Here is a 23,582-nt window from a genome sequence, read left to right as displayed (position 1 = left end):
TACAACAAGTACATCAACGTGAAGAAGGGGGGCATTGGCGGGGTTGCCATGCTGCTCACAGGTTACGTCGTCTTGAGCTACATCTGGGAGTATGACCATATTAGTAAGCTGCTCTCCTTTTTTTTTTTAGTTCTACGTAATGTGATATATAAAGTTCATATTTTAAAATGTTTCTTTTCATCCTATCTGCACTAAATTAAATGTTTTTTCAGTAAATATAGCATATTAGCAGACCACCTTATGTCCACTATATAGTCTCAGATCAAGAAGGTGTATTTTGATACCTTCCGACTTCCTGTTTATCCTATCTACTACCAGAAAAAAAAAAAGCTGTGGACGATATTTAATTTCAAGCAATTGACTAATGTTTTTTTCCCCCATTTCTTAAAGAACATGACCGCTGGAGGAAGTACCACTAAAGCACTGGATTTCCAGTAACTCCACTGGTTTTGAAGCTGGTTCATCTTGGCTTGTTAGTGTTCTGTTGTCATGGTGTATGAGGAAGAATGTGCGACCAAGAAACAAAATAAAGTTTATAATTGAATATGCTGTGTGTGTTTACAAAACTGAAATGCATTAATAAGCAAGATGATGCATAGTGTGTGCCTACTGTATGTGCTTTAGAAACATAATCCAGTGATTGATTCAGAGTTTATAAAATAGAAGACAGGCACCACAGTCTGCTTTGATGTTCCTTATTTTCTGATTAGAATGCATCCAACTGGTAGTTATATAACTAAAACACCAAGGTCCTTAAATGCATCTCTAAAAACTGAACTAATGGATCTATATTATTCAGATTAGGAAAACCCTGGCACAAGCTAGCACTGCTGGATTTAATAACAAGTAAAACACACATGGCAAGATAGAAACAATAAGTGCAATGTTATAAAAAGAAGTCTTAGGTTACTGGATTTGCGAATTACGTTTTTATTTTTTTTTTAAATCACAAGGCATGAAGAACACCCTGTTTGGCAGGTTTTTTAACAATGAAAAGGAATACATAACTTATTTTGGAACAATATTCTTTAATTAAAAAAAACACTGAAAGAACAAGCACTTCATCAGTCCATGAAAACATTTGGCTTTGCCAGTAACTCTTTACCTTATAAAAAAATCCTTTACCTGCAAGTTTGAATGGCCCTCTTCTCGGCTCTGGCAAAGGAGTCTGGCACTCTTTCGTCTTGGCCACCACAATGTTCTCACATACACCATTTACAGAGCTTGTGGAGTTTATTACTCTTTATATTACATAACTTATATGACTCTTAGCTCATTACAGGGGATATGAGTAGTACTTATTATCCGTTCATTTTGAGACAACTTACACTGCAGAAAACATGGTGAAACAGGTTGTCGAAGGCTTGGACTCCAAGCTACTGTATTCACGCAGAGCGAATACCAGTCTGCAGATAGCCTTGCCATCAACAGGTCTTATCAAAGTCTTGCATTACAAGACCCACTCCTTAAGACTGATCGAATCAACCCAGGCTTAGTATGACCAAACAAGCAATCGGAAGCACGGGTTATTGTACTGAACTGAATAAAAATGATGAGATCGTGCTCTGGCATTGGAGAAAAAGCAGCAAAAACAAATTGATGCCAATAAAAAAATAAAAAAAAACCACAAGCAAACTGTTAATATAGAAAACTAGGGTAACATTAGATTATTTCTGCTTTCCTGCACCACTTGTGTTACCTTTTTCAATAGTACTGTCAACCACCAACGAGAATACAGTAGCTGAAAAAGTAGCTGTCTTGTGAAATAATTACAGCGCCTGCGTTCACACTCCTTGTTTATGACCCCAATACAAACCTTTTCCACAAGTTCAGACAACGATCGATAGCGGAGCAGCAAAGGAGTGCAGAAAACAGTCAGGTTTGGATCCTGGAAATGCATTTGCCCACTAGGTGACACTGCCAAGTTAAAATCCCAGTCAAAAACTAGTTACTGCATTTCACCACTGGGTGCTTACCAAAATATATAAGAAAACTAATAAAAACTAGACGCACAACAATATTAAACAATATTAAAATGGAGCAGATGGCAGCCACAGGATTCTGTCTTTCTGCATGCACTTACTGGGCTGTGGTTTTGCTTGCCTGCCTTGTGGCTAGTGGGTTACCTTTATTTTAACACATGCTGTAAATTACTAGCACAGAAAAGTGAAAAATAATTAAAGTAAAAAGGCACAAAAGTGTTTTTTGTTTTTTTGGTTGACGTAGTGCATCTGACTCTAGGTTGGATGCCCCAGGGGTTGCAATAATGCAAGCACATCATAAAATACCAAGCAAAGCTTTAAAAAAAAACCCATTAAATAGCAAGATATTGCCTGCTGTCCTTATTGTCACCCAAAGTCCTGATAGAATGCTTCCACACTAGTCTGTGCATGCAGCTGTGTTAGGTGCATGGCAATGGAATTGAATCAGTCAATCAGGCTGGCGTATTCCTGCCTGCATTCTTAACAACCACTAATAGGCATCTGACTAACTCTGCATCAACCACCACATTGCAAACCAAAAAACAAGAGTCCTGCGCAGTACAGTACTGTTCTCTAACTTCAGGCAGCTGGTATTTTTTCAAAGGGGCCAACTTGTAAGTGACAAAACAGTTTGACTGAACTAATCACAGTGACTGACAAGAAACTAAAAAGGGTTCACTGCCTCTTTAAAATAAAAAAAATGGCCCCCTGAAAACGGGGCCGATGTAGAAATTGTTTCCGGGCAGCATGTTGTGCTCCAGTGACTGTTTCCAGAGTTCAGGTTCCACATGTCAGCAAGGAGCAACTACTGCCCACTCAGGAATGCCAGGTGCCCTTTGGTACATCGGTTTGCGTAGTGCCCCTTCTCACCGCACTGTACAGGGATTAAAAAACACTGTTAGGAGGAATCCAGGGGAAAAGGAACAGAAAATGTACTATGGATGTGAAGACAAATAGTTCTTTATAGTACAATACTTTGACATGCTGCACTAAGCCAGTCCACCACACAGGGGCACACATGATCTGCCTGTAGACTGTTTACCTTGTAACAGGTGACCTGCTCCAGGGGCCTGGGCCCTCTGCTTCCTGTGCTGTTGCCATGGTATTGCATGGCTCCAAACCCCTGCGGCATCCTCTGTTGGTTGGAGGTGGTGTTGGTGCTTGTGAGCTGAATCAAGGAGGACGATGACCTCTGAATCATTTGAGTAACGTTTTGCTGCTGAAACTAAAACAAAAAAAGTTATCAAGTGAATACAGACTGCATAAGGCGTGACTGAACGACTGCCATGGACCACTTTACTACTGAACTTTAGTCCTGCTTCACTCCCTGCCCCCTTCCCTTGGCGTGAACTGAAACGACTGCAAGCCAGGATGGCACCAGGTAATTCCTTGAGAAAGTTCTACTTACATTCAGAAGGTTCCGTGCTTTCTGCTGCATGGGCGGTTGCTGAGGCAACGGCGGTTGTTCCATAGTTCCCATTGGCAACTCAAACCGAGGACTAGAGAGATAAGGGGTACATTTACTCACTGTTAGCGTTTTTAAGCTTTAGCTAGTTAACTGGAATTTCTCTTCAGTTTTGCTGCACCTGTTACAAAACGTTGCACTTACTGCACGTGTTTACAGGCGGTCCCTTCAGGACAGAACCCGACCAGGTAATTGACGCAGATATATCTTCGAGAGTGCCTGTGTCTGCATAGGGGACCTGAGGGGAATCCAATCACAGCAACACCACCATCAGAGCACAGCCTTCTACAGGCAGGACCTCAATTACTGCTGAGCAACTTAGCTGCTCGTCAAAGCAGTATATCCATACCCCAGTGGAACTTGATACTCAAATCGGGACATTGCATGCAGTACACTTCAGAACAATACATTGTTGTAATTCTACGTATATTAGCGTTTCACAGTTATGGATGACACTAAGGTTTTAATCCAAACACTGGGTAGTAATTAGTCTCGTACCATGTTTACAGAATCCTCGGTCGTACCACGGGCAGTCTTTGATTTTTGACTCGGGGTCAATGTGCAAGAACGGGCACTCCTTATTACTGCACTCTCCTGTGAAAACCAGAACACAATGAAGGGCTTTCACATCCAGCTGAGTGATGCACTGCACAGCTCTGAGACACTACATGGACCAGAGTTATCCCTGGCCAGGTGCATTACACTATCAACTATGTAAGAGCTGCCATGGCCAGTATCGGGGGAAGCGGTTAGTCTAAACACAGTAACGTGCAAGTCATGTCAGGGATGAAAATAAGACTCCTATTGCATAGTAATTTGCCATTCCAGGTTTTACTATGAGCTCGATTTGGGCCAGTGTAGAAGTACCAAGCTCAGGTGTGTTTTATTAAAACTCGTAGTAAAACCAGGACTGGATCAAACTGCTATGCAATGAGAATTCCATCCCTGCACATACAAAAACCGTTAATAATGACCTTATCAAACTCAACTGTGGTACGGATCTGCAGTACATCTTCCTCTGTACCTAAACTATAGAGGGGGAATATCGCTGGCTAAGAGTGCTGAACCCTTTGAGGCAGACTTACCAAACTTGGAGTAGAAGTAACACTCTGGCATCTTGGTCATGTCATACTCGTGCAGAAACTCGCACTGGTCTCCTTTCTTACACAGCCCCCTCAGCCAGTGCTTACACACCACCGTCTTCTCTCCACTGATGTGGCGGAATGGACACATGCCTCCTTCAGACACCCGGGACAAGACGGGATAGAGTTAGAAGAAAAACCAAATCACAGCAGCACAGCAAATCTTTGTTTATACAGAGTATAACCTACAACCCCTATTTACAAAAACCAAAAAAAAAAAAAAAATTATCCTCAATGTATAATAAAAATGAAGACATTAACAGCAACAGGTCTTATTATCTGACAAACGTTTCAACCAGAAGACACAGAAGTAGATGTGCTTGACAAATGAATGTTATTTCTGTCAGCCAGTATTGATACAGATGATATGATTGGGAGTTTAGCATAGAATTTCATGGAAATAGCAAATGCATGCCTACAGTATAGAGAATGGTACAGCTAACAATATCATTGCTCAATGTAACAGGTGGTCTACATTGCTGGTGAACCACACAGCGTATTGATAGAGCAAAACATATTACTATTAACTGTCAATTTCCCTGTATTTTAAAGTGCATTTTAAGGGCATACAGTGTGTAAGCGTGTGTAGATTTACACGTATAGGTACTCATAGGTAAAAGGTACCTTTTATACATGCTGCTTTCAGGAAGAATTCACAAACAGCGGCCCCAGATTCTGAAGAAACAAATGATAAATTAGACTTGCAGAGGGGGAAACAAATACTGTACAATATAAAATACTGGAAAACAGTTCAGAACCGTTCAGTATTATTTTGATTAAAATATCAAATCAACAATAAAAACTTAATACGTGTTTAAAATACATTCGTCAAACTTTTTCAACACTATTTTTTTTTTCAATCTGTGTAATGTTAAAGAATGCGTGCCTATTATAGTGTGTGTGGTAGCAAAACTGGACCTTGAGTTACCACAGTTCATTAAAAAAATAATAATGAAACAGAGACTAGTCCATCCTTAGTTTTATTAAGATTTACATAGGTGCATCACCGCCAAGCACACAAGGTAATTACAATACGTTTTAAGTCGAGCTGGCTCTGTAACTCGCTGGAATACGCTCGTTGCAGTATTTCTGTAGCTCTTTCGTATATGCACTTTGCTGAGTCGTGCACTGATGTTTTATTAACTCACTGTCCATGCCAGGAAACGGCAGAGGCTGTGCTCCCAGCTGCTGCTCCACAGCGATCTCCAGATCGAATTTAATGTGATCAACAGTGGCGAGCAGGTCCTGCATCTTCGCGCTATACAAAGAGAACAAAATACTGCAACAAAACCGTGAAATAAACGAACTTAAAAAAAAAAAATACAGAGCAAAAACCAATCTCCCTCCTTTCTACTCCGGTACAGACTTCGATGAAAGACCACAGCGAGATGGGAGTCTGAACTGTGAACTTTCACCCCCAAGAGAAGACTAATCCATCCCGCATCGGCCGCACTTAAAGGTGCATCTTACAGTATTGAACTGAAGTGATCGGTGCTCAGGTTAATTTAACAGCGATGCACACAGTGTGTCTGTTTGTAATATTCGTAGTGTCTAACTAAAATGGCGAGCCGTGTGTTGAATCGGTGTAAAAACAACATTGGTACAAAGTGACAGCATTTCCATCGAGCACTGCGCTTTCTATTACTAACCCTGAGGGACGGGCTCTGCGCAGAACACGCGTGTGCAATCGGTGCGTCGTGCCCTGCCCCCAGTTACCGCACCCCCCCACACACACACACACACCAGAGGCAGAAACGATGAACTGGATTAGACAGGCTTCGACATGCTTTGGAAATGAATCAGACTGCAGTGCATCAGGCGTTATAATTGATTGTGATTCTGTTGGGTCTCAAAGTCAGACTACTGGTGCGTCCTGCAGTGCAGGGAGATGCTAAGGAGTAGAAACTGTCGCTGTAGAAACTCTATACCGCACGAACTGCCTGGACTAGACTTCACAAGAAATGCTTCATTCAAAGGTGTTTTAATATATGGTTTTAAGAGAAACCGCAGTTACGATGTTTGGCCAGGTGGTGGCACTGTGGGCTGTGTAATAATGCCATCAAAAAGAGAGGCAAGTAAAACAAAGCTCGGGTAAACAATATATTTATCTCTTATTTCTTTCTTTACCCCAGCTTGTGGAGGCCCTGGACATGTTTCAGTCTCAGATGCTGAAGGTGCCACACCCTGCTCAAAACCCACCCGCTGTGCCCAGATATCAGGGCCTGCTGCCATGTTCTCAAGGTTAGATAGAATGGGTTTTGTATATAAAATAACTTTAATTTTCCCATTTTCAGTACAAGTCAAAAAACACCTGCCTGGAGAAGATTGATGGTTTCCGTGGTTACTACCATAGCTGGTTGAACTCTATGGCTGCTGAGGAGTCATCGCACCTCTGAGCAAATACAGAGTCCCGTTGAAACCTGAGGAAGAAGAGGGTGGGGAGGAAGAGTCCACAGCAAGCAAAGGGACGCATTGAGGATCACTTCAAAACCTTGTACTGCTGGAGAATACCAGTGTGTGCAAGACAAGCTACCACGATGATAGATGGCCATTGAATGTATGAAGCAAGAAGTGTATTATTTTATGTAAATATATTTGCCTCTGTATGTTTAAATAAATGACCTCAAGGAGACGGTTGCCTTTTCTGTACCCATTTAAAATGGCTTTTAATATTTCAAAAACTATTTTATTCCTTGGTTTATTTTTTGCAGTGGCTCTTTATAAAACGTGTCGTGACGACAGCCTGAGATCGTTTATCTTATGTGCTCCATGAGCCAGCGTTATTTCTTTATTTAAGGAATGGACCGTTCCAGTTGAGTTCTGCATGGATAGTAAAATTAGTTAAACGTCACCATCTTATTGTAGAATCTAGCAGCGGGGGTGTTGTGTTATAAGAATCACATGAGACGTTCCTGGAAATTGATATTTACTGAGATAGTTCAAGTTTGCTATACTGTACATGTGAATTGTTCATGGTGTGTATTGAAATGAATGCCTAGTGTGGCATGTACTATCTTCTTTTACACAGTAAAAAAAAAGTCCTGGATACATATTGAGATGTTATTGGAATGAGACTGTATTGAGATCTCATTTTTCACATATAATGCTCTGATAGTTTGAACCCACCTTACATAGGACTTACTTTAGTAAGCAGGGTTGATGTCAGCAAAACTAAAAACGTACTCTTTTCACAAAGGCACTATTATAAATTATTGCAATAAACAGTTCTATGTTGCAAGATTCTGAACACAATGCCTGCAATCAAATGCATTTAGATCGTGATGGAAACTCGGAACCTGAGCTGGAACCAAATACACTTTTATTGTTTTGGTCCTACTCCGGAATGTTTGATAGTTGCACCAAGTTCCGGTGACTGATGTCAGCTTGCTTGCGGCTGCATGGAGGCTGCAATGTGCAGATCAAAAACTATTTCAATTTAACGCTTAAATAATAATAATAATACTGATAAAAACAAACGAAGTAGTGTGGACTTAGCATGCATACGTGTTAATTCGACTGTTCCTATAAATATTAGTATACTTCTTTAGCTACACAACACTGAAATTACAGCTCTGTTTATTATTCAATCTCGGAATTCATAAGAGTGCAACATGGGCATCCTTGAGAAGATATCTGAAATCGAGAAAGAAATCTCCCGGACACAGAAGAATAAAGGTAACAAGATACAGTTTATATAAGAACTCGCAAGAGAAGGAATGTTTGACGCGTATAGTAGCATTTACAACAAGTTAGTAAAACAAACAACAAAAGTGACAATTGTACTGCTGCCAGGTGGATGAAAAAAAAAAAAAAAAAAAAAAAAACTCAATTACAGATCATATGCGAAACGTGGGACACACAATCAAAAGGCCTACTGTGTTAAATTCTACTTGCCGGTAGAAATCACTGGTCATGAGCACTGTAACTATCACACCATCGCAACACTGTAATCATCTCGCTTTGATGGTTGGTATTGTAAGCTGTATTGCTGGCAGGCTTGGGGTCAGTTCATATTTTTTCTTATTTCCAATTCCTTTATAAATCGATTCCTTTGAAGGGTTGATATTTTAGAGACATCATAATTGTTCAACTGCTCTCATTTGAAGCCAGTTTAATCGGCTAACAAACAGGGACTTCAACTGAAGTCATTTGTTGCCGCTCATTTTAACAGAATACTGCTAATTTCAATCTTGATCGATGATGTGTTGGAATGGATTAAAAGGGAAACGAATTTGACCCAAACCCCGATTGCTGGTTTGTACAAATACTGTATGTGGCTGTAAAACATTTCTCTTTTGCAGCCACTGAATACCATCTGGGCTTGCTGAAGGCAAAGCTAGCCAAGTACAGAGCGCAGCTGCTGGAGCCTTCAAAATCAGCTGGGGCTAAAGGGGAGGGCTTCGATGTGATGAAATCTGGAGATGCCAGAGTGGCACTTATTGGTTTCCCCTCTGTGGGTAAGGTAAGGGATTCTGCAGTTACTTTGCACAGGAGTTGTTCCTGCCGAGATTTACAACAGACAATCTAAAGACTGGTTACTTATTTATTAAGCAAGAGAAAATGTATGGGTTCTTTACAGGTGATCTTCAATACTTTTAACAGTCAGCTATCACTTACAATAATCAAAGATCGCTTGGTTTCCAATGAAAGTTAAAATGTCTATCGCATTTTGAAATTCTGTTACAGCAAACCACTGACAACATTATACATTCTCGGGATTCTCCTGTGTTTTTCTTTCCCAGTCCACGTTCTTGAGTTTAATGACGTCCACTGCCAGCGAAGCTGCTTCGTACGAATTCACCACGTTGACCTGTATCCCAGGTGTAATCGAGGTATGATGTGTGTTTAAGCCGCCGTGTGCGTGCACTCTGTCGTGTATCTTTCAGTTGCTCTGATTGTAAAAACGCACATAACAATTGTCTTTTTCTTGTCATCAGTACAAAGGTGCCAACATTCAGCTGTTGGATTTGCCTGGTATCATAGAAGGAGCTTCCCAAGGTATGCCACCCTACAGAATGAATGTGCTTTTTATGTGGCTGGTAGTGGAAATCGTGGTGCTCTGTTGGCGTTCTGTGTTTTAATGACCAGGGGAGCCATGAGGCTGACTGTTGTTTGTTGTGTCTCCTGTAGGAAAGGGTAGAGGTAGACAGGTCATCGCTGTGGCCAGAACGGCAGATGTTGTCATTATGATGTTGGATGCCACGAAGGGAGATGTCCAGAGGTTGGTATTAAAAGGTTGGATTATCGTAACGGTAAAACACACCAGGAATGGGAAGATACTATTTCCCTACTTGCCTTCCCAGCTTTATACGTCTGAATCCGGGTACAGCAGCAGATTATTTTTAAAGGTGTCCTAACACTGATTTGAGGCAGCTGGTTTATTTTATATATGTTTTGTGTATCATTTTTTTAATGCAGGGTTCTGTTGGAGAAAGAGTTGGAATCTGTTGGGATTAGACTCAACGTGTCCAAGCCCAACATCTACTTCAAGGTACACTTCCTTTATTTCATGTGTTTCTGTAAATATCTCTCACATCTGATCAGCTGTAACCCCGATTTGCAATAAACCTCTTCGTTGTCATCAGATTCACAACCCTTTTAAAAAAAAAAATAAAAAATTAAGGAAAAAGTCAGTGCCTAAAATCAGTGGATCTATCCTGTTTAAATAAATAAATAAACAAAACACATTACTTTCATGCCAATATTTTGCCTTTTTCTCTTGTCTGATTTTAGCCCAAGAAGGGTGGAGGACTGTCCTATAACTCAACTGTTCCTCTCACGCAGTGCTCAGAGAAGTTAGTTCAGCTCATTCTGCACGAGTACAGTATCCTTTACTAAAGGAGCAACGTGACCTTGTGTTATATTCCTGGGTCTCTGCGGTAATGTGCTGTACTGGGAGCCACTAGCAGTAATTAGCATCACAGCAGCGTACAAGATCTTCCTTAAGTCTTCCCTACAGAAATCTTCAATGCCGAGGTTTTGTTCAGGGAAGACAGCACTCCAGATGAGTTCATTGATGTGATCGTTGGAAACAGGGTTTACATGAACTGCGTTTATGTAAGTACAGTACCCTGAAGTACCTGGGTTTTTACAACACAGTCTTTTCATGCAGTTGTATATTAAACCTTTTTATACTTTGAAAACAGTTTAATTCCTTGTGGCATCTACAGTGTGTTGATTTGTCAGAATCTGTTCTGTAAATAAAAATGGGCTGGGAATGACATTTTGACATTTTTCTAGGTTTATAATAAAATAGATCAGATCTCCATGGAAGAAGTTGATCGTCTGGCCAGGAGACCACACAGCGTAGTCATCAGGTAATTCGGTTTTATTTTTTAACCCATTTTAACATTTTTAAAAAGCCACCAGGATATGATGATTTAAACAGAAAATGGTATACAAAGTAAATCTAGACAACAGCAAAAATATGTTCGTTAAAATTCCTTCAATATTTCATACCCATGTTTACACCAGTGAAGGTTAAAGGTGTTAATGATCTGGGGTAATTAAAGTCCCTCAGGATGTTCGTTTGACCTGTGACTTCATCGTTAACCTCAGATCTGATCGTATTGCGGTCATGAGACTTTTTCAAGCCCAGCATTCTTTGTTCTTTTTGTAGTTGTGGGATGAAATTGAACCTGGATTACTTGCTTGAGAGACTGTGGGATTACCTGGCTCTCATCTGTATCTACACAAAGAAGAGGGGAGGTACCAATGCATTGTTTGTCATGGTCTATTCTTCGGGGTGTTTACATGAAAGCAAGCCAGCTGTAGGTGTGACAGAAGTCTGGTTCTGATTTACTGAGCCTTTCCTGCTGTGCAAAGCAGCCCTGGGATAAATTCCAATTGTAATTGTGCAGTTCAGAATTCATTGCAATTACAGTGGAATTGTAGTTTAACCTTTGCACACCTGCGCAATTTGACTTGTAATTACACTATATAATTGATTGATTACAGTTCAATTACACGTTTCTTTGTCATTCCATCATTATTCTTGTTTCCTGAACCATTTTTAGTGACCGCTAAGTTGTGGAGGATGTTTCTGTATTTGTACCTGTGATTATTGCTTGGTTATTAATTACTGCTGCATAATTGTAATTGAACAACCTCTCATTGTAATTGTAATCCTGTTAACGTTCTTTACAGAGAGGCCAGACTTCGCTGATGGTATAATCATGAGACGAGGAGCTTCTGTAGAGCATGTGGTTCGTTGCTCTGTTAATTCTCTATGCCTGTTATTGTTTAGTTGGGGTATTTATAAATGCTTTGCTTTATTAATTAATAGCGCGTAATGGGTGTGTAGTACAGAAAGTAGTGTATGTCCTAGTTAGTTAATGAATAGTAAGTGTAAGGAAACCAAATTATTTATGTATTTGTGTGTGAGGAAGCATTTAAGCAGAATTGAACAAGTTTCCAATAATCGAAAGTGGAGTACTTCTAATCTTTTCATGAGTTCTTTCCTTGCATAAGTATGGTCCATGTTGTAACTGTGACACTGTTAGTCCAGTTGAGGGTTCTATGATCCTTTTCTTTTTTTTTTTTTCATCTTCTTTAGTGCCATGCAGTTCACCGAACTTTAGCGAGCCAGTTTAAGTATGCCCTTGTGTGGGTAAGTAAATTACTTCCAATGCAACCAATAAAATAAAGAAACCCAATGAGGATGAAATTCCTAATTATTATTATTTTTTTTTTTAAAGGGAACAAGTACCAAGTACAGTCCTCAGAGAGTGGGGTTGACACACATTATGGAGCATGAAGATGTCATCCAGATTGTGAAGAAATAACCTGCTAAATCATTGGCCATCACCAAGCAGCCTGATCCAGTCCTATTGAGGGTAGAGAAGAGACCACTGTTAAGACCTGTGTCCAGAAAGATTCAGTAACACGAAGTGTTGTACCAAAACAGAAACACCTTATCATAAACCATAGTTAGTAGTTCCATATTTTGTGTACCAAATGAAGAAAAGAGCAATGCAAAGACAATGTTGTTTTTTTTTTTTCGAAGGTGCCGTGCCCTGTTCTAGCATTGTATTAATACCTGTGCGTTGTCAGCAGTTTAACCCTAACCCTGCCACAATCCGGATGGATTGCCAACTTTGTTCATTTTAACTAGATTTATTTTTTATTTGTAAACTAGTCAGATACATGCATACGCCAGCTGACACTGTATCTTGTTTGATTTTGATCAAAGCTAATAAAATTTGCATCCCCTGAAACAGATCATAGCTCAATCATGTAAAAAAAAAAAAAAAAAACTCATGATTGCATGGTTAAAGTTGAATTCACTTTAAGCAACTCTGCTTAAAGGCAGATGCATGATCATTTAAAATGAAGTCTACAAGGTGTTGGATGGGTGTCTCCATCACACCAGATCTTAATCCTGTTATCAGCCTCTTTTAAAACTCCAGGCAAAGTGGCCCCAAAGAAAAGATATTTAAAGTGCCCAGTTAAGGCAAAACGGACCTATCAATCAGATGCAAGTATAGCATCTTGCAAACATTAATGTTATGCTTGAAATAAAAGATTTAGACTATATGGTGTATGTTGTTTTGTTGATCTGGGGAAATTCGGAATTCAGTTGTAGTGACTTGGATAAAGAAATAAAAATGTGAACTTGCTATGGAACCCCGTTTTGTTTGAAAGGTGACTGTCTTAGTGTTATTAACTCTTTTTCTGTGCTGCCATTACTAGCGGACACAACAATGTCGTTCTAGAAATCTAGCCGAAATCCTAAACCGGCAGAAGGGTTGCATGTGGAAAACGTGCTGTGTCACATGACTCGGAGATCTTTTTCTGTTCTGGTATCTCCGGTACACATTGTACTTGACTGTGCTGTACTCCCATGCAGTAAGGTACTAGTCACGGCACTCTGCGTATTTAGCAGCTCATAACTTCCTCTCCAGCACAGTAATGGTGTTCGGTGCTCCTTTACAAGAAAGATTAGAACCTCTGCCTCCATTCGATAATAATAGCCATCATGAAATATGCATTGGGAGGCAACGGGGCGTTACACAGCAAACAGGGTGGTTTCTGCGGCACCTGCATTGAGAATAATGCTCAGCGCTCAGCCCCTAACCTTGTACTGAGCCCAGGAACAGGTTAGAGTGGGGGGAATGGAGAGGACTGGTTTGGAATAATGCAGGGACGTAGACAGTCATGCTGCAGCGTGAGCGAGTGACAGTAGAAGGTAAGGTGCTTTGTTTTTTGGCAGCTGCAGTGTGCTACTGTCAATTGGAATGATACCTGAAGCTTGCTCCTTATGGCTTTGCAAGGGGAGCTGGGTCTTCACTGGGGAAGCAGATTCATTGTGCTGCATTTTAACGAGCTGAGAAATAAAGTGCATTTTATACAAGAAGCCTTTTGTTTAAAGTAATTATTAAGTGGTTGATAGTGAATGAATGCCGTGAATATACTGTGGGTATGTGGCAACTGTAACTGTTTTAAAGACAAGCTTAAAACAAGACTCAGAATTGGCTTCAGCAATGCAAACTTTGTAATGATTAGTAATGTAAAATAAATTTTCCTCTACTGCATTAGAACTGGGACATGATAATAACCTGTGTTCCATGAGTCCAGTAAAGTGGTCGTGCTGCTATGTGGTAAATAGGAAATGCGTAAATAAAGGAAGATTATCCTGTACTATATATACCAGTACAGTAGGTCTGTAAAACAAATAAAAACTAAGCAGTCTTGTAGGGGTCTCTATTCCTTTCAGGTGTTATTGTTTATCTGTGATTCTAACGGTCCTGTCTGTTGTGCCACCTGGTGGTGATGTTTATTACAACTATATTTAATCATTTATTATAGTCCCTGTATTGTAGTACCCTTGATTTTTAGTCTTGTCGCCTCCAGTAACGGTGTACTACGTTTTGTCCCAGTGTATAGTTCTGGTTTAATTGAGAGATTACACTGTGGTCGATTTCAGGGAAAGATCAGCTGCTAAGTGGATCCAGTCACTTCAGGTTAATTGAATGAAGTCCTTCTAGGCTGGCCACCTGCTGTCTCCGTCGCTGAGTCACAAACTAAGAAGGTCATTGACACAGACCCTCACCTGACTGCTTGCTTTGACAATTTTGGTGCAAGTTAGTGCTGATCCTGGTTTGTGAAACCAACCACCACAGTCCAGAGCCTATTTTGTCAATGAATTGTTCCTTGAAGTCCCTGTGTTAACCTGATATGTCTTTTAGAATACAAGAGGCGTCCTAATACACTGCATACAGTAGGAAAGAATGGGCTGGAGGGGCATTATGAAGTGGTTTCGATCGGGGATCGTTGATTCAACTAATTATGTGACTTCTAAAGACAATTGGTTGCACCAGAGCATATTTAGGTGTGTCATAGCAAAGGGTGTGAATACATATGCAATCAATTATTTTCTGTTTTGTATTTGTAATTAATTTAGAACAATTTGTAGATTTTATTTTTCACTGTGACATTATGGACCTTTTTTTGTGTTGATCAGTGGCAAAAACTCCTAATTAAATCCATTTTGATTGCATGTTGTAACACAATAAAATGTGGAAAAGTCCAAGGGGGTGAATACTTTTGAGAGCCACTGTATATGTGACATCCCCAGTGCAGGAGGAGGTCATGTAGGGCAGGCCACTTTTCTGTTGCCTGGGACTAAAATGCTACGCTAATGGAGCTCGTTTTTCATTTGTTTATATCAGAGACAAGCCTCAGAATTAATTACAATATTGTTGTGTTTGTTTATGAGCAGTTACGAGGTCACTCGTAAGTTGGCCCTTCCAGTCCTTGTCATTTTCCCAGCTCTGTTTTGAATTGTTTAATTGAACCAATTAAACCTCCATCCACACCCTGAAGTATTTCATTCTCTCACTGGACCTGTTAAACAAACTGGAGTGGAATATCCCTCCAGGACGCAACCGGACATCTAGGTCAGTGGTTCCAACCCTGGTCCTGGGGACCCCCTGTGCCTGCTGGCTTTCATTCCAACTGGGCTCTCAATTACATAACTAGACCCTTAATTGAACTGATCATTTGCTTAATTTGAACTTTTTTTTAAATTGTTTTACTGTTCTTAAACAGTTGTAGAGTTCAAGTTACTTCTAAAATGTTACCACTAACTTGAAATATGCAACTGTTAAGATCTGAAAACAATTAAAAAGATCTAATTATGCAAATTATCAGTTCAATTAAGGGTCTAGTTAAGTAATTGAGAGCAAATGAAAACCAACAGACACAGGAGGTCCCCAGGATCAGGGTTGGGAACCACTGAACTAGATCATAATGGATTCACTATATATGGCTGAAATATATCAGATTTAATATTATAGATTTCATGTGCGAAAAAAAAAGTGGTGTGCTGATTTCAGTTTAAGTAAATGTTCTTTCTTCAAAACTGTCACGTAATGATTGAGGTGGGAATCGAAGCCAGGGAGAGGTTCAGGAACAGAACCTGGTCATTCTCACCATCTGGAGTGATTGGTTGGTGCACTACATAGAGGGAGAAGCTGATATCATTAACTGACAGGCTTCCCTGTACTGTGTGAAATAAAAATAATTGGATTCCGAGTTACAGATCTGCCTCCAATTGTTTTTGAAATGTATTCTTTTATTTTTTTTTTAAGATGCTGTAATATTACTAGCTGTCAGTAGAGGTTGCTCTTGAGCACTACAGTGTTATTTGTATCATGTGTGCAATAGTGAGTAATTAAAATTGTACCGAAAAAGGGAATACATAGATAAAGCAATAAAGAGGGAAACACACACACATTTTGAAATTGTGTGGGTTTTTTTTTTTGTTTAATCAATTTCAAATATATATAAAAAAAAAGAGTTCACCCCAGATGGGACTCGAACCCACAATCCCTGGCTTAGGAGGCCAGTGCCTTATCCATTAGGCCACTGGGGCTAGTTCAGGTTTTTTTTGTAGATACAACAGTGACTTCTTTCTGCAGGACAGAATGTCTGTCCCTTGAAAAAGAAGGAATACATCCTGGATATAGCCACAGAGGTGGAGCAGATGGACGTCAACTACAGTTTTTGGTTCAGGAGAGTGATCTGGTCCCAGCCCCTGAAGTTTGACAACGAGCTTTATGTCACCATGCACTATAACCAGGTACGAGCGATGTATTGCAGCATAATTGTAACTGCAACTGTAATTGAACAGAATAGCATTGGAATTACAATTTCAGAAAACACTTCTGCTGTAATTGTAATTGGGATTGTAATTGTAATTGGCAGGTCTGGTAGATGCTGCAGTTAATCTCACCCCTGTGTGCATTATCTTGGGCAGGTGCTCCCAGATTACCTGAAGACTCTTCTCACCCTGCTCCCCCAGGGGAAGGCGAGCGTGCCGCAGCTGCAGCAGGTATCCAAGCTGGCAGCTCTGCAACACCGTTCCAAGGACAGAAACTACCTCCCCACCGTGTTGGTGCAGAGGGCAGCCTCCCCGACACAACCTTGAGACAGGCATTGAAATCACAGATCACTTCCAATCCGGATTTAACACGGGCTTCTGCAACTATTACAAATCAGGGCTGCAATGACTTTCAGAGAATGCAAAATCCCATGCCCACATCTTCAGCTACTTCTTTCAGCAGTGGAAGAGAGGTAGAATATATATATTTTTTCTGTTCACGCAGCCAGGAGGTGCAGGAGTACGTACCGTCCCAGTTTTTTGGGCTGCAGCGGCCACAGCTCTGGCTGAACATGGTGACCCAGCACGTGCAGCAGGTCCAGGCATTGAGTCCCCACCAGGCCTGGGCACAGTTCCTAGGTACAGTAAGAGCAGGGAGGAAACAGGAGCACTTTAAATGCTTGCACTACTTGATCTGGCCTTTAGGACTATCAATAGAAACTAGCCAAATTCCTCAACAGCATTTTTCAATCTTTGAAAGATCTGGGACCGAGAAAAAGGCCATTTGGCCCATCAAGACTTGTTCGTTATTAGGACACCATTTCCCCCTCCCTACATTTAAAAGCACAGAATCCAGTCTTTTTTTTAATGCTTGCAGTGTTTTAGATCCTACTATGACATTGATAAAGATTTTTAGTCCACACATGTTTATGAATGATTTTTTTTCTTTTAGTGTTTCTAAGTATGCTGCACACCTGTGTTTAATTGAATTAATATCAGTATGTGCTAAGTTTCTTTTAGTGCTGCTATAAGTTGTGTGCGAGTGTGTGTGTGTGTTACTGTGCCGGGTGCTGATGTATTCTTATTAATCGCAGGCCTGGTGAGTTCATTCCCCATGTTTGGGTCCTCCTTCTTCTACATCCAGAGCAGCAGTAACAGCTCCATTATCTTTCCCTGTGTCCTGGCCATAAACCAGAATGGATTCAACTTCCTCAACAAGGAGACCCATGTAACCCAAGAAAACCCTCTGTAGCTTTGTACTTGAGCCTGTGTTGCATATTCTGGTGACACTGTGGCACAATTCCAGGAGCTGACGGTGACGTTTCCTCTGAAGGAAGTGCAGTCCACCCGAACACAGAGGCCAACAGCTGGCTCCAGCGTCCCCTACGTGGAGATCATGCTGGGAGACCTGATGTCACAGCGCATCACCCAGCTGCAACTCAAACAGGTACAAGCGGGGTACAGTACGTACAGTACAAAGCCAAAGGCATCATTTCACATACTAGCAGGAGACAACTTAGTTTATTGGAAGGTTTAATTCCTCTTTTCTTTCTGCAAAACAAATTGCCTCTGTTCTGCTTCAGAATAGTTTTTGAATTGATGGTTCTTTTGCACTATTATGTCTATTGGGGATGGAAATAAGACTCCTATTGAATAGCAGATTCTCCCATTTCAGTTTTTCCTAGAGCTTGATTAGCCACAATGTATGGGTAACAAGCTCTTGTGAAACTCGTAGTAAAGCCAGGAATGGATCAAACTGCTATGCAATGGGAATCTGCTTTCCACCTCTAGCTATGCAGGTTCTAATAACCATTTCAACAATAAAATAAAAATTCCTTGCTCTGTGTAACGGCTGGCCGATACTCCAGGGCAGGGTCTCATGCTACTGTGCTGGGTCTGGGTGACACACAGCCAGCAGGGAGCTGCTAATCTCATCTTGCAGTGACACCTCATTGCGTTAGCCACACCACCTTCAGTTATCAGCACTGAATAGTAAAAAAAAGACTGATGGATCTAAATGCAGCCACTGTTTAAATCACTTATATAGCCTTGGATTAACGTTTACAGACAAAAATACACTAAGACTCAGATAGCTTGTTTGAGATTTTTGTTTTGCATATATTAAAAGTATGAGCTTTGGGGTCCATCATGCTGTTAGATCAGTTGTAACTGGAGTAAAAGAAATAGATGGAGTTTATTAAAATGCCTATGATATTGGATCAGGGTTCCCATAATGCATGAGTGTTTTTGTTTATAACACTCCAGTGCTGTGAAGCCAAATATATTTTAAATTGTAAGGACAATTTACAGCAGCATTATCAGATAGGGTCAATGTATTTCTAATTTATTTTTTTCATTTGAAGCTCTGTCTCTAGTCAGGGTTATATTTAATATACAACTGCCAATCATAATAGGCCCCAGTGTAATTTTTGTACGTTTCCTCTGTGAGACACTGAAACTATGTCTCTTGACAGGGTTGTGTCATTACAAGGCTGTGATAGTTAAGATGACTGACGGGGGCACTAATCCCTTCTTGTTTGTGTTCCAGGGGTTGGAGCTGTGTCGCGTCATTGCCATGCACATGAATAACCTCCTGTCTGCCTGTGAGAAGAGGCTGACTCTCCCACCTACTGAAATCACTCTGCTCAAACAAGCCGCTCTCCCAATATTACACAAGTCCCAATATTAGTTCTAAACCTGTCAATCATGCATGCCATTTCATAGAAAGCTAATCAGTCTTTTACTTTGTTTTGCATCAATTGTATCAGAAAAGGGTTAAGGTTAGGTTTAGAGTTAGGGTTAAGAATAGGGTTAAGGTTATAGCGTGCAAAAAGGCTTACACATTAAGTACATTGTAACTATGCATAATACAATTGTAATTATGTGTAAGTATGCATGTATTTAATAAGTAACTACTATGTAAATACACAGTAATTAGAGACACTTAATGAATACTGTACATGTAGTATTCTGTTCAGGGTATCATACCTAGCCATCAGGGAGTGTTTACAGCAGCTCTTTACAGAGGAGACAGTTGCTGGTGCCAAAGGACATGACTCAGCTAAATCTATATCTGAATGCAGTGTGGGGGACAGAAATAAACAAGCAGCTAAGCTGGTCACTAAATCAACTCCAAAGACCGCTCCCTCCCCATCCCATCCCCCCATCTCCTGCAGTGCCCAGTGAGGTCCACAATAAATCCTCCTGGCTGTTAAGGTTGGCCTCACAGGGCCAGCAAGTATAGGTTAATAGTGTGATGGTTTATTATTTTTCTAAACTGTAAAATAAAAAATAAGTACATGAAATACACAGTAGTGTGCACATGCATTACAGCACCTCATTGCTTCTGGAGTTTTGATTTGTTGTGCATATTAAATCAGACCAGTGTTGCTGAAAGTCTTTTGTCAAGATAGACAAATGAGTGATCGTCTAATTTAATTGGTGACTTTAATAGGCCACACATGCAATGGATTTAAAATAGTAAGAGAAAAGGAATTCATAGCCACAAATGGTAAAATGCATGAGACTTTTTAAAAGTTGTTTAAGATGCCTAATTAAAGCATAAAGTGGTCTAACATTTTCACACCAGTGCCTATTGTTCCTATATCACTGATCACTGACAGAAAATTGTAATGATCACACCCAGAGAATATAAATGATCAATTTTGAGGGGTTAATAAATGTGCACACCGCTGCATGTTGTTTTATAGTTAATGTATGTGTCTCTGAAGACTCAGTCAGTTGTAAATTGCAATAATAAGCTTCAATGCATGATTTCCGTGACATTACAGCTCTGACAGGGGATATTAAGCAGTCTGCTGATGTGAAATAATTAAGAGAAAGTGAGATTAAAGAAAATAGATTTTTTTTTCACACTGTGTTCACAGGATTAAAAAAAAAAAAAAAAAACTGTAGAATTAAGGACAGTGGATGTTGCATGACCTAAATACCAACCCTTAAGAATATGAGGTACTTGATACATTGAGAGTAACAAAACTAGGGTATTTTATCTTACAAAAAGTATTTGTTCAAAGATAACCAAAATTTTTAACTTGAACGCCACTCGTTTGTAACATTTCGGGATTACAGTTGTCAGTTTTTCCGGCAGTATATATATATATATATATATATATATATATATATATATACTATATATATATATATATATATATATATATATTTTATATATATATTAAAATATTGAATGAACCTTGGACAGGATTCTAGAATTAAAGTTACACCTAATGATGTAAACGTTGTTCATGACGTGTATTGACACTGCCTTAGTCGTTCAATTTCATGCAAGTAACATTGCGTGTAAACCGCGTTTAACACTTCGCCCTTAGACGTTTTGTTCGAGTATACTGTCTGTATCCGATCTCATGTTGCGTACATTAGTACTTTCCCAGCAAGAAAAAATAACAGAGGTGGCCTATGAACATGTAGTTTTGCCGGTCACATTTTTATTTGATCTGTAGTTTTATGGTTTAAAGCACATATATATATATATATATATATACACACACACACATATATATATTCATGTGTGTATGAAGACATTAAAATACAGAACCATTTAAAACACGTAGGCACTGATTCGGACAACTTCACTGTGAAGAAGACCCCATAACTCCGGCTCTCAACCAGGCAAGAAAGCGATATTTGCATACAGTTGAAGGGCGTGTCCTTTAGCCAATCGCTTTGCTTAAGCGCTCATTCTGCCGCAGCACGGGCGCGTTTAGACCAATAATTGTAAGCAAGTGGGCGGAACCTCGAAAGCGTCTTGTGGAGGATCGACTCTGAAATTGGGGAGGTCGTGATGGGTCTCTGGGGATCGGTGGCGGTAGCTTAAAACAGCCGGTCAATAAAATTAATATGCCTGACATCGATTGTGTCCACTTTTAATATATTTATCAGTACTAGCCAATAGCTTTAGCGGTTGCTATGGGCGGACAAAAAGCGTGAAACGGGCAAGCGCGGAATGGGGAGCATGCGCGTCCGGCAGCTTGGGTTACACGAGTCGCTGGTGTTTTCGTGTGCGGTTGTGATTATGAAAAACAGTGCGTAAGTCAGGTATGGGGGGTATATCGCAGTGAAAACTAACTTAAACGACATTTTCTGTAGTGCTGGTGGGTTGTAGCATTTCGGTGTGCAGTTGTTTCTGCCGTGGAGATCGGCTTGTTTCTCTGATTTAAGAATACGGCGTAGCAATTCTGTGTTTTAGTCCTGATGCACATACTTCAGCTAGGATAAGGTTTTTGGTGAAGCGTATAATTGCGGCTAGTAATTAGTTTCTAGTAAGTTGTTAGACTAACGAAGAGAGAGATTGCACAGCAGTAACATTTGTTAGATAGTACAGGACAGTTTATAAAAGATCATTTCGTGGCTGTACAATAAGACGCCACTGTAAAGTTGGCTTATCCCAGAAACATAGTGTTTCCTGCCAGAAACAGTGAAGTGCCACTCGAAGTACCGGTAAGCTGTGTGCAAGTCTGAAATATGGGAACATGTAATGTGTTATTAAGCACACCCGGTAATAATATATTATAAAAATGGCAGCGAGTGGTTACACCGACTTGAGAGAGAAGCTGAAATCTATGACACCCCACAGAGACGATTGCAAACCCAAGGTGTCGGACTACAGCAATGGACGCAAGCGTAAATACCAGGACTCCGAGGAAGACTACAGCGACTACGAAGAGCAGAGAGAAGTGGAGGCCCAGAAAGTTCAAGATGGCATCAGACAAGTGAACATTTTCAGTTCGGTGGACTGCGCCCACATCGAAGCGAAGATCGACGAGATTGTATCTACAGCTGAAAGGGGCCTGTACCGGGAGCACACGGTGGACCGGGCACCCCTGCGAAACAAGTATTTCTTTGGGGAGGGATACACTTATGGCGCGCAGTTAGAAAAGCGAGGCCCGGGGCAGGAGCGGTTATACCCCAAGGGAGAAGTCGATGACATCCCAGACTGGGTTCACGAACTGGTTATAAAGAAGCTGGTGGAAAACCGGGTCATCCCTGAAGGCTTCGTCAACAGCGCTGTCATAAACGATTACCAGCCAGGCGGCTGCATCGTTTCACACGTGGACCCCATCCACATCTTCGAGAGGCCCATCGTGTCCGTGTCATTCTTCAGCGACTCTGCGCTGTGCTTCGGATGCAAGTTTCAGTTCAAGCCCATCCGAGTGTCCGAGCCGGTGCTTTTCCTTCCAGTCAGGCGAGGGAGCGTCACTATGCTAAGGTGAGTGAGACTGTGACCTGTAGAAATGTTAAGGTGTAAACAGGTTTGTGTTTCAGGTGTGCTCTGTTAAAGATTAACTTATCATTTGCTAATGTGCGTGACTCTAAAGGATCCTTTCCCCCATCTTCCCTAAATCTCGTTAGTCAGGTAGTAATGTTTGATAAACACCCACCAGGAGAGATCAATGTTTACTTCTTTGCCATGCGGGTCCAAACAAGCATCATCCTGTCCTTCACTTTTTATTATGATCTTGCAGGCGTCATTATCAAATCATAAACTAGTACAGAAACAAAGAAACTGACTCCAAACTTATTTCAGGTGCTTCAGTGACAAACATCGCTTCTCTAACTGTCAATGTGCCATTTGTAGAAGCCATTTAAGAGTGAACAAAACATTTCATTTTGTAGTGGCACCTGTATATTGGCAGTTATGCATACATTGTGAGTGTATATTTTTGCCACACCATAAATCTGCATTCTGATGACTTTCATACCAAGGCATGATTTATATTGTGGCATTCAACAAAACAGTACAGCACTGTACCAGAAATTCAAGTAACTGAGTGAGTCAACGCTTTCATCCAAACTTTTGCAGCTATTCTCAGTTTTTCCAGCACCCCCTGTTAGATGCTGAGCACATTTAATTT

The 23,582-nt window shown here is 40.5% G+C and overlaps 3 protein-coding genes and 1 non-coding gene across 4 annotated transcripts; 2 read left to right on the top strand and 2 right to left on the bottom strand.

Moving 5' to 3' along the window:
- Positions 1-422: 422 nt before the first annotated feature.
- On the bottom strand, positions 423-6,183 carry cpsf4 (cleavage and polyadenylation specific factor 4). Its single transcript, XM_041230883.1, has 8 exons — positions 5,738-6,183; positions 5,214-5,264; positions 4,533-4,685; positions 3,946-4,041; positions 3,592-3,685; positions 3,391-3,481; positions 3,025-3,207; positions 423-2,856 (listed from the first exon to the last, which is right to left on the bottom strand). The coding sequence occupies exons 1-8, from the start codon at positions 5,838-5,840 to the stop codon at positions 2,788-2,790; spliced, it is 840 nt and encodes a 279-aa protein (XP_041086817.1). The 5' UTR covers positions 5,841-6,183; the 3' UTR covers positions 423-2,787.
- A 1,773-nt stretch (positions 6,184-7,956) lies between these two features.
- On the top strand, positions 7,957-13,205 carry LOC121301615 (developmentally-regulated GTP-binding protein 2-like). The gene is made up of 13 exons (XM_041231159.1): positions 7,957-8,264; positions 8,891-9,051; positions 9,332-9,421; positions 9,527-9,587; positions 9,720-9,810; positions 10,008-10,080; positions 10,323-10,413; positions 10,549-10,646; positions 10,830-10,906; positions 11,209-11,297; positions 11,736-11,794; positions 12,145-12,198; positions 12,287-13,205. The coding sequence occupies exons 1-13, from the start codon at positions 8,201-8,203 to the stop codon at positions 12,371-12,373; spliced, it is 1,095 nt and encodes a 364-aa protein (XP_041087093.1). The 5' UTR covers positions 7,957-8,200; the 3' UTR covers positions 12,374-13,205.
- Positions 13,206-16,391: 3,186 nt separating this feature from the next.
- On the bottom strand, positions 16,392-16,464 carry trnar-ccu. Its single transcript has one exon. It is a non-coding gene; the product is annotated as a tRNA-Arg (tRNA).
- A 4,986-nt stretch (positions 16,465-21,450) lies between these two features.
- Positions 21,451-23,548, top strand: LOC121301137 (RNA demethylase ALKBH5-like). Its single transcript, XM_041230266.1, has one exon. It carries the CDS (start codon positions 22,245-22,247, stop codon positions 22,938-22,940), a length of 696 nt encoding a protein of 231 aa, XP_041086200.1. The 5' UTR covers positions 21,451-22,244; the 3' UTR covers positions 22,941-23,548.
- The last annotated feature ends 34 nt before the right edge of the window (positions 23,549-23,582 follow it).

Source organism: Polyodon spathula, chromosome 27 (genome assembly GCF_017654505.1).
Source record: "Polyodon spathula isolate WHYD16114869_AA chromosome 27, ASM1765450v1, whole genome shotgun sequence".
Classification (NCBI taxonomy): Eukaryota; Metazoa; Chordata; class Actinopteri; order Acipenseriformes; family Polyodontidae; genus Polyodon; species Polyodon spathula.
The sequence above is the reverse complement of the archived record's forward strand: the minus strand, read 5'-3'. Positions and strand labels throughout refer to the sequence as shown.

Coding starts and splice junctions, on each gene's coding strand:
- cpsf4 (XM_041230883.1), bottom strand. CDS start 5,840: ATGCAGGACCTGCTCGCCACTGTTGATCACATTAAATTCGATCTGGAG. Junction 4,686..5,213: donor GAAAGCAGCATGTATAAAAG/GTACCTTTTACC, acceptor GGGTGTCTGAAG/GAGGCATGTGTCCATTCCGC. Junction 3,686..3,945: donor CCGAGGATTCTGTAAACATG/GTACGAGACTAA, acceptor GATTCCCCTCAG/GTCCCCTATGCAGACACAGG.
- LOC121301137 (XM_041230266.1), top strand. CDS start 22,245: ATGGCAGCGAGTGGTTACACCGACTTGAGAGAGAAGCTGAAATCTATG.
- LOC121301615 (XM_041231159.1), top strand. CDS start 8,201: ATGGGCATCCTTGAGAAGATATCTGAAATCGAGAAAGAAATCTCCCGG. Junction 9,052..9,331: donor GTTTCCCCTCTGTGGGTAAG/GTAAGGGATTCT, acceptor TTTCTTTCCCAG/TCCACGTTCTTGAGTTTAAT. Junction 9,422..9,526: donor GTATCCCAGGTGTAATCGAG/GTATGATGTGTG, acceptor TCTTGTCATCAG/TACAAAGGTGCCAACATTCA.